General features: G+C 46.8%; 1 protein-coding gene across 1 annotated transcript in view; it reads left to right on the forward strand.

The window, feature by feature from the left end:
- Positions 1–10958, forward strand: part of Add2 (adducin 2) — a 95144-nt gene that overhangs the window by 58595 nt on the left and 25591 nt on the right. The window contains exons 3-6 of the mRNA XM_021164098.2: positions 1998–2214; positions 3105–3243; positions 9076–9227; positions 9640–9720. Coding sequence (XP_021019757.1) covers positions 2032–2214; positions 3105–3243; positions 9076–9227; positions 9640–9720 — 555 coding nt within the window. The 5' untranslated portion in view covers positions 1998–2031. The remainder of the gene's footprint in view (positions 1–1997; positions 2215–3104; positions 3244–9075; positions 9228–9639; positions 9721–10958) is intronic.

Raw genomic sequence — 10958 nt, forward strand, 5'->3', positions numbered from 1 at the left:
GCTGTCTGAGGAACCACAGGGCTCAGCTATTTTAGAACAAACTTGGGTTTCCTTGAAAGGAACTCACGATGAGTAACAGAAAGTTCTATCCTTCAGACATTTAGCAAGTTGCAAAGGAGTTTTGAAGCTTAGTACAGAAACTGAGGCAGCATCTCTGAAGCTTGCTCTCATCATGTCTAGCCCAGAGATCTAACTTAACAGCCCCGTGGTCTCTGGGGTGATGTGTCATTTCCCTTGCTATGCTCCGTGTGTTAACAGAGCTCAAGACTGAATTGGCTTCTTGAGCTAAAACACTTCATTATGGTTATTTAGTGTGCTTCTGCTTATGGATGAATCCCAGACTCTCCTCATGAAGTTCCTAATAGCTGAAGATTGCACCCCCTCAGTGGCACCTAGTAAGACTAAAGATGAACACACACACACACACACACACACACACACACACACACACTCACGGACACTTTGCTTTCCTTTAACTGTTGTTCAGTGCAGTTAGGTGAATTGGCCAAAGACCACGTAGCTTCTAAGTGGTGTTGCTGAAACTTGAACCCAGGTGGTTTTACTTCAGTATTGCTCCCTTATCCACTAAGCCATCTTTAGATAACTAGTCACCACCAGCACTGTGGATGGGAGTTGCAGAAAGGATGCCTTGCTTTACAGAATCCCTGTCCCGTGGGGACAGAGTTAGCCATCCTTTTGAAAGCACATGTAGAACCATGGCCAGAGTCATGGCAGGGCAGCTATGGCCCAGTGCCTTTCTGTTAAACAGAATGGACTAAAGTCAGGAGGGCTCAGGACCACACCATCCCAGGCACGGGGATGCAGAAAGCTTGGTGCTTCTGGAACTGGTGGCTTAGAGTCCTACAAGGATGTGTGTTAGGATGTAGGTAGTTCATGTATCCATGATCATACCAAGGTACACACAAGGCAGGGCTGCTTGGTTCTATTTCAAAAACATTCAAGGTTCAGGGCTTTGAAAGTGCTGTGGAGATTGCCTTGGTACCAGGGAGAGCAGTGCCAGCTGAGTGGGGAGGATCCATGGCAGAACTTCTGCTGCCCCATCCATGTCTTCACAGCTTGGATGGGCTGTGTCCTCTGCACCTGTCTTCTCATTCCTTCTTACCCCAAAGGTCCAGGATGAGCTGGCTTCAAGCAGCATGGATGCACAGTGTCCTTGGAAGGAGCCCAGTGGTCATTCTGCTCACCCCTCAGTGAGAGATAGATAAGATGAGGCAGAGAGGGGAAGAGACCCACTGAACACCTGCAGGTGTCAAGGGACAGAGCTGTTCAAAGTATAGAACTGACTTCCAGTCCAGACCTGCTCACCTGAAATGGGCCCCAGCCNCAGGCCTCTCTTTCTCCATTTAGAATATACATGAGGCCTGGACAGCACAGGCCCAACACGAGGTCATAAACTTACTTAAAACACTCTGAGTTTTTTTGTTTAGGGTGTTGGGTAGAGTTGTCTAGCATGTTCCACACNAAATGAGATGCTTCCCCTGTTCCTGGAAGTAGTGTTCTTTTGCGAATTTCTGGACCATAGCTTTTGAGGAGGCCTACAAAAAGAAAAGGGCGTTTATATAATTTGGGATGCTGGGCACAGACACCAGACACNACCTGGGTGAGCAAGTACTTTTCACTATTAACTACACCCTGGCCCATCATAGCCCTCTACATCCTTTTACTAAAGTACCCATGTGTATCTGAATGGCTCCTGCCTGACTCTGTAAGAACTCAATACAGAAAGACTCAAAAAGGTTTGCAGCCCACATTTACACTCCACCTAGGAAGTCTCCTCTGACATCCAGTGGATCAATTAAACTGGACACTTGTTTGAATAGAACCTGATGGTGCATTAGCAGCCCCTATGGGTTATCATCCCAGGAGGTGACCTGCCTTCTCACTTGGAAATAGCCACAGGACATAGTGAGTCACACCACCCTTTGCTTCAGCAAGCAGTTGGCCCACTGGTAGCTCACCCTGTCCTTCTTCTACAGGGTTCCAGGAGTGGATTGAAGCCTTAGCAGGACCATGAGCGAGGACACAGTCCCCGAGGCGGCCTCCCCNCCACCCTCTCAGGGGCAGCACTACTTTGACCGGTTCTCTGAAGATGATCCTGAGTACTTGCGACTTCGCAACCGTGCAGCTGACCTGCGACAGGACTTCAACTTGATGGAGCAGAAGAAGAGGGTCACCATGATCCTGCAGAGCCCTGTGAGTGGGCAGGGCAGGGAGGGCTGGTTTCCCAGAGACTCAAAAGACCAGTGGCTCTGTCTCCCTGTCCCTCACGCAGGGTCTTGACAGTTTAGGCTTGCTGAACAGGATGGGCCTGGCCACGTGGGTANTTGATCTCTTCTCTGTCTTAGTTAGGGTTGTACTGCTGTGAAGAGACACCATGACCAAGGCAACTTTTACAAGGGCAGCATTTAATTAGGGCTGGCTTACAGGTTCAGTACGTCACAGTGGCAGGCACCCCAAAGCCCCTCCACTCCTTCTCCCTCTCCTCCTAGCCAATCAGTAAGAATCCAGATGTGTGAGAAGAGCCCTGGGTGTGCTAACATGTGGGGCGGGGGGGGGGGCAGGGGAGGGCATACTTTCTCATTCGATTAATTCCCTCTAAAGAGAAGTCCTGCCATGACTGGTACAGCCTTGGCTGTGGCTCAGATAGGAGGGAGCTGGAATCTGGACTAACCGCACAAAAATGGGGTCCAGGTTCTTTACCAGTGTCTTNTTGAATACCTACCCTGCAATCTGAAGAGGCACCTGGGCCCTAGTGAACCTGCATCTGGGGATTCCTCAGGGTCCTTGGCCNTTACTGAAGAGCTGGAAGAGCAATCTCCTGGCTACTTGCAGGACCAGTCCTCCTGTGAAGGAGTTGCAGGANGGGAGTGGGTGGAGATCACCCCCTGTGCAGCGCTCAGGGACCAGCCCCTCTGAGCTTGCTGTGCCCTCAGCTCCTAGGNACCTGCAGGGGTNCTTAGTTCTCCTGCAAGGAGCTGGGCACCAATCCCTGGGGACCTGTAGGGNCTCGCCNTCTTGTGAAATCTTGCTGGGCNCTTGGCCCTCCATGAGGAACAGGGCACCAACCCCTTGGCCTGCTGCAGTCTTTCAGGGAGGAGCTGGAAGGCCTCATCCAGGAGCAAATGAAGAAGGGCAACAACTCCTCCAACATCTGGGCCCTCCGACAGATCGCGGACTTCATGGCCAGCACCTCCCACGCAGTCTTCCCAGCTTCTTCCATGAGTATGTGGGTGCCTGGGTGTCTGCCAGGAGCAGAGGAAGAGGGCTGTGGTTGGGAAGGGAGGAGAAAGCTCCGGAAGCAGCTTGGTTGCTAGGCAATAGCCAAGCTGCAGTTGCATTAGCAGGCCTGGGCAAAGAGATGCCTGGCTCTGCTTCTGATATTGCTGTGAAATAAAGACCCATNGGAGAATTGCTCATGATGCCAGGGGTGGGAAGGGTGGAGGTGACTTCAGGGCATGAGAAGAAGGTGAGTGGAGCCAGGAGACCAGCCAGGATGATCATCATTGAGCAGTAAGAGGAGCTGCGACTATGTGTGTGGGCTCCCTTCCTGAACTGCAGCTCTGCCCACAGCCTGGAAGTTGCATATGACTCAGATGTATAGGGTGATGACCACAACTAAGGACGCATTTGAGAAAGAAAAGCCAAAACCTACTTCGCTGTGTTTTGAGAACTCCAAAAATCACTCTTAGCAATATTTTGATGTATCTTTTTTGGTTTANTATAGATAGATGATTGAAAGCAGGAAAAAGATATATTTTAATGGTATNCCAACTAAATTTTTGCATTGTACATAGGGTTCTGCAGTAATTTTTGTGGCTGCATGCTGATGAATNAGTCATTCCTTCCTGGAGTTTTAGATTGTGTTCATCTCTTTTCTATTATGAAGCACAGTGTGGTAGGCATCCTGGTAAATAAATGTGATGCTACATGCACAACTGTCTTCAAAGGATAAATTATAATAAGAAAATGGTGAAATGCTTGGACTGTCTTCTGAAGATAAATGGTAAGAATGGCTGAAAGAATGCAAATNGGAGCTAGGAAGCATNGCACAAAGCAGATTCTGTCCCTTCACCATCCCGGAGAAAGAGACTTGCCAACCTTGCTCTCAACAGNGTGTGGTGGGCGTGGCCCTGCTTCCACCTCNTCTCAGACTGTTAGTCGCTGTTCCTCCCTTCCCCCTGAGACAGGCTGTACCTAAGCCTTCGTCTGTGCTTTTTAATAGCAAAATGTCTGTTCCCATGCTTTGTCAGTTTTCCTATTAGTGTGCTGTGAATAGGTTTTTAAAATCTTTATAAATTTATGCTATTTCCCCACNATCTGTCGAAAATATTACAGTCATTTCTCAGTTTCTCTTTTGACTTTTAATTTTGCTCATAGCATTTGTTATATTGTAGAATACATTGTTACAGAACAGAGCTTCTGTTCTTTTCCTTTGTGTCTTCCACTGCTGGCCACCTGCCTAGACAATAGGTCAAAGGGCCATAGTTAATCACCAATTTATCTTAATCTCTTAGGCAAATTTATTCTATAAAGTAATTTTGGAGTTACTTTGTCAAGCTCTATTCTCCTCTGCCTTAAAATAATCCTTCTAGGATTTTGATTTGAGTTGTGTTGGGATTGACTTGGTAGAGGAGTTGGAATTCTTTATTTTTATTTTAGAATATAGTTTCTGTGGGGGAAATGTGTATGGTTGGTTCTAGAATATTCTACTTAGTGTGTGGGAGATAATTTTAAAATATTTTAGAAAGCTGATTTAGAATATTGAGAAACAAGGTATGTTTATGCTAGTCCTATAATATCCACCTGGAAAGCTTACAAGTTATTTTCATATGATCTGATGATGTCTTAAGCCCATCCAGAAAAAAATATATAATTTGGTTGTTATAAATGAATCTTTATGCAACTTTTTCTTGAATATGCATATACACATTATCTAGAGTTTTAAAATCATTTTATTATTTTATTTATTTATGTGCATGCGTATGTATGTGTGTATGTATGTAATCATACCTATGTTTGTGAGTATATATATATATACATATTTATATATATGTATATATGGAGGTCAGAAGTCAGCCCACAAGAATTGGTTCTCTCCTTCCACCATGGAAGCCCCTTGACAGCAAAGCACTTTCCCCCTCTGAGCTATCTTTCTGGCCTTGTGTTTTTATATATAGAAAAATCACATTGTCTGCAAACATTGACATTTTGCCTTAGTCTGCCAGCATTTTGCCTTTGGCCTTATTTTTTCTAGTTTTCTGGTTATATCCCCTCAGGCTTTGGAATGACATTTAATAATTTAGAGAGTAGTCATCCTTGTCTTGCATCTGACTTTAATGGAAATTCTGTCATCATAGAAGTTGAGATCATTATTCTTTATCACGTTGAGAAAATGTCTTTTTTCTAGCTCATCATAGCTTTCTGTTCAGAAATAGATTTTGAGAAATAACATTATGCATTTGGGGTACTGATCCCTTTATGTCCCCTTGAGCAATTGTCACAATGAGTTATAGTGACAGATCTCGGAATACCAGGTTCTAAATTATCTCTGGTTCTGTGTGTGTGTGTGTGTGTGTGTGTGTGTNTGTGTGTGTACACTCAAGTTCACATATAAGCACATATGCATGTGGAAACCAGAGTTCAATCTTACAGGTTGATCCTTCAGAGCAACCCACCACATATTTTGAGAGAGGGCCTCTCACTGGCCTAGAACTCACATCAGCTAGATGGACAGTCCCAGAACTCCTTCTGTTTCTATCTCCCCAGTGCTAGGATTACCAAGTGTGTCCCAAGATACTTGGCTTTTTTTTTTTTTTTACATGGGTTCTCTGGTGATTGGTGATGAACACGGGCCCTCCTTCTTGACGGCAGCCTCTTTACCAGCTGAGCCATCTTCTTGGCTCTAGTTCCTTATTCTGATACGCTGTTGTGGGTTTTACTGTTAGACTTCTGTTAAGGATTTAAGCACATATATTCTCATGTGAGGGTGAGCAGTCCACTCTAGGGCAATNAGCCATGACTTTAATCATGAGCAGGGAGACTCCACCTTTCTCCTTGCCCTGATGGAGTTTAAGCAAAGCAGGAACATCTCTCTCAAAGGCTTACAGCTCACTTTCACAGTTATCCAGATCTAGAGCATTTCCAGAGATTCTTAATGCTTACCCCTTCAGTTCTTACCTGGCATTTAAAATTTTATTTTGCTGCTGTGTTGGTAAATTTTGATCATATATTTTATATGAAAATATCTATGTTGATGGATTCTCTTTAAAATGAGGTGACTTACAATACACNTTTTATTTTTAGGTCTTGTGCTGGGTGGTGGCTGGGTTTTATGCTGGCTTCTACTGTACTGTGTTCTCAGTTTCCCTTATTGAACAAATCATATTTATTTATTCATAGGTTTTACACACTAATTCTCGTATTTGTTTATCAGTTCTTAATTTTTTCCCCCGATTACTAATTTCTTTTCCAACAACAGGGATCAAACTCAGAGCTTTGTACCTGCCAAACAAGCACTGCTTGCCCAAGCTATAGCCTAGGCGTTAGTGGGAGGAGACAGGGAGCAGAGTCGAATCACATAGTTCTGATTGGCCAAGACGTTAACCCTCATGCCTTCACCTCACAAGGGCTGGGGTTATACATGGACTTTACCACATCTGGCTGGCTTTGGTTTTGCACTTACTATTTTCCACACTATTTATGTTCCAGTTTCTTATTGCTATGTTAAACACCACAACCAAGAGCACTGAGAGCAAAGGGTTTATTTGGCTTACATGTCAGAACATCATTGAGGGAAGTCCAGGCAGGAACTCATCNTTGAAGGGCAGGAACTAAAGCAGAAGTCACGGAGGAGGGCTGCTTACTGGTTTGCTTAGCTTGCTTTTTGAATAACCCAGGACCATCAGCCCAAAGGTGACCACGCCCACAGTGGGCTGGGCCCTCCCACATCAATCATTAAGCAAGAAAATGTACNTACAGACATGACTGAAGGTCAATCCGATGGACACAATTCCCCCAGATAAGATTCCCTCTTCCTGGATATGCCTACATTTGTATCCATTAACCACAGCTGCACACACACATGTTTTGATGGGCTGGCAGTGAACCACAGCTGCACACACATTGTTTTGATGGTGCTGCAGTGAACCACAGCTGCACACACATGTTTTGATGGGCTGGCAGTGAACCACAGCTGCACACACNTTGTTTTGATGGTGCTGCAGTGAACCACAGCTGCACACACGTTGTTTTGATGGGCTGGCAGTGAACCACAGCTGCACACACGTTGTTTTGATGGTGCTGCAGTGAACCACAGCTGCACACATGCCAGGCACGCACTGAGCAGCAGCNCCCCTTGGTCTGTTTTTTATCCCTTGAGCTGTCTTTTCTCATTGCCAAGCTATTGAATGCTTATTCTTCTATNGATCGGTCAATGTCAGCCTTCATAGAATTAGAAGTTCTTAAGTTCCATGTCAAGGGTTCAGTGAGAGCTTTTTGCAACCTAATATAATTATTTTAAAATGATCTATAGTTAGAGGCAGTCTCTAGGACACTCAATTTAATTTATATCTCCATTTTCATTGGATTTTGTCAAAAGTGAAGGTTGGTCCATCCACTTCATTATTGTTCATTTCTCTTTGTGCTTAGCATATGTTTTACTTCACGTTTTGTTTGTTTTGAGATGGGCTCCCACTTTGACATCCTGAGTGCTGGAATTACAGAATTACAGAAACATTTTACCATACCCAACCTGGTCCTGACAAAATAATACTTTGATAATGGTAATATGACCTTTAAATTTTTTACTTAACCAGTGGACTTTTAAAAAGAAAATGTGGTGTGCATGTGCATATGTGTGTGCATGCATGCATGTGTGTACATGGCGAGTGTATGTGTGTGTGTGTATAAATGTATGCCCCTGACATAGGTGCTGGGAACTGAGCTTAGTCTTTGCAAGAGCAACAAATGCTCTTTACCGCTGATGTCTCTCGAGCCCTTAGCTTGTATATACCTTCCTCTGCTCCCCTGAAGCTCATAGGCAGTAACCATCATGGTTAAGGGAACAGACTGCCCATAAGCTCAGACNTCAGGGGTGCCCTGAGGATAAGATTGCTAGCCCCCTCTCCCAGGGGCCCATTTCCAAATCTCTCAGACTTTCCCTCAATTTCCTAGAGAAAAGTGACACATGATTGCATGGCTATCTGTCCTAATAGAAACAGACACACGCCACCAGACATTGCAGCTCTCTAGCCAGACTTGGCTTCTGGGGTCTGAGTCTCTCAAACATGATTTGGGGGAAAGTTGAGAAAATGTCTTCATGGTTGATGTGGCTTTCTATGTGCNTTGTTTCCAAGCCACAGAGGAAGTTCTGTTGCATGGTCACTCAAAACACAGCGACAGCAGGCGTTCTGTCCAGCACCTCTGACACCTCTGCACACTTCCACTCAGAAACCATTCTGCAGTTACCTGGTCATTCTGCANTTACCCAGTCATTCTGCGTTTACACAACCAATGCTCCTCTTTAGGGTTTATGGCANCCTTGGCATTCTAAGAACTCTTTGTTCATGGCTTTGAGCCTTGATGTGGCTTTGTTTATTTTGTTTCCTTAAGACAAATTCTCCTATAGCCCAGACTGGTCTCAGACTTGGTCTTTAGCCCAGGATAATCCCTAACTTCTGGTCGTCCTGCCTTCACGTCCTAAGTGAGTGCTGAGTTACAGACGTGCATTACCACCATGACTTTTTGCAGTGCTAGGGGTGAGCCTATGGATGAGTGCACGTTGGTCACACGCTGAACCACCTGAATTATTGGCTTTCCTCCAAAAGCAGCACCAGTTTCAATAGAGGAGAGGGCTTTGCAAGAGTGGCATGGCCACTCTACAACCTTTCTTCCTCTAGGTGTGAGTCAAGGGCTGTTTGATCCTCTGGCAGGTGCAGATCTTTTACCATGGTAGCATTAGTCAGTGAGATCTAGAGGGGCACAGGACAAGGACCAGGCTGGCTGGTGGGGACTCTTGTCCTCAGGGAGATGCACTGTCCCCTCCCATCCCTGCAGACTTCTCCATGATGACACCCATCAACGACCTCCACACTGCCGACTCCCTGAACCTGGCCAAGGGGGAGAGGCTTATGCGGTGCAAGATCAGCAGNGTCTACCGTCTCCTGGACCTCTACGGCTGGGCGCAGCTCAGTGACACCTACGTCACGGTGAGGAGCAGGTGCCCTGTGTCCGTTTGCCCATCCTCCTATCCCCACAAAACCTAAAGGGAAGACTCCTGACTCTTTAACCTAGGACCAAGCACTGTCAGTGGCCCTAGGTTAAAATCCACTCACCTCTTCCAAGATTGCTAACCACAATGGACATCAGGAGAGACAACCCGCCCCCTGGGTGCCTCTTTGGATGGGAACCAGCTCTTGTATCCCGGGCCGTGCCTAACTCTGGAGGCTCCATTTCCACAGTTTAAAGAAAGACTAAACCTCCTCATCTCTCTGGGGAGGAGGGTTCACTAGAGGAAGCCTTGGTGCAGTGAGTTCAAGGAGAAAAGGATTTAAACAGCCTCCGAGGAAGTGTCTGTTTTCCCTCTCTGTTTGGCCCTGAGTCTCTTATCTGTCTTCCCAGCTGAGAGTGAGCAAGGAGCAGGACCACTTCCTGATCAGCCCCAAGGGAGTTTCCTGCAGCGAGGTCACAGCCTCCAGCCTGGTAAGTGTGGTCCAGCAACAGTGCCAACCTTTACTAAGATGACAGTACCCATCTGACCATGGAGGGACAGGTCATCTCCACGTTAAAGCCTACTGCTCTGTTCCTTGAGGGACTCGGCTCTCCCTGGGCAGAGAAGATGCATGGCCACAATGGGTTCCTAAGGCATGATGTGGTTGGGGTTCAGGCCACAAACACAGCGGGAGGGAGGACAGAATGGGCCTGGGGTCCCGGGTAGACTCTTGGCTTCAAGTTAGAGCNCATGTCATGAGGAAAGCTTCCTCAGATTGGGACACACTGTTCTCAGAGCAGGAGATTAAGAGACTTGCAAGCATGGCTCAGCATTTGGAATCTGGAGGTGGAAGCAAGGCAATCTGTTTTCTTTGTTCACGGATTGTCTTAAACAGAGGTGTGGAGGCCAGCAGACATCAGGACAATTGCAGTTCTGGGCTTGTGTGCTTAGTGGGCCTGCTGATCAGCTGGGCTGGCGGCTGAGGTTGAGTACCGAGAAGCTGGTGGGGGGTGGGGTGGATTCCCTGGGGCAGAGGCAGTTGGTATTGTGATGTGTTCAGAAGTGGGAATCACAAGCAGGAGGTGGTCTGAGGTATGGGCAGACCCTGCAGGCTGTGGAAGTCACTCCTAGGAGGTAGTGTAGGGTGTGGACCAACCCTGGGATGCTGTGCACGGAGGTACAGCTCCTACCCTAAAAGGGGGGAATGTGGTTGGGGAGGAGGAGAGGAGCAGGTGAAATCATGAGGTGCCACTCCCTGCAGTGTCTCACGATGCACTTCTTTTGTAAATGTGCACAGCAGCAGAGCCCAAGCCTGAGCTCTGGGGAGGTCCTCAGGGTTCTCATCTCCACAGAGGCACCAGGTGGACTGGCCACCGTCTCACTAGGTTGTGGAGATTCTTGAATGACCCAAGTCACAGGTGCATTGATGAGATAAGGGACACAGGAGCNACTCAGAGGAACAGGGAACCAGGCTGAGCACGTGCATTTGTTTTAAGGATCGTGACCTGGAGGAGTTGTTGTCACACCCAGCCAGCGTCATGCCACTCCTAACCCAGGAACCCACTCCACAGAGAGGTTTGCAGTGGGCCTGTTGGATGCTGCTCCTGTGCTATTAGCACAGAGTACAATAGTGTGCCCATCCCCATACCACGATGTCACTGCCCTTTAGTCCCTCTTTTGTCTGTGGAATTTGGGGAATGGGGTGCGAGAGCATTTGTGGAGCTGCCTT

Source organism: Mus caroli, chromosome 6 (assembly GCF_900094665.2).
Source record: "Mus caroli chromosome 6, CAROLI_EIJ_v1.1, whole genome shotgun sequence".
Lineage (NCBI taxonomy): Eukaryota > Metazoa > Chordata > Mammalia > Rodentia > Muridae > Mus > Mus caroli.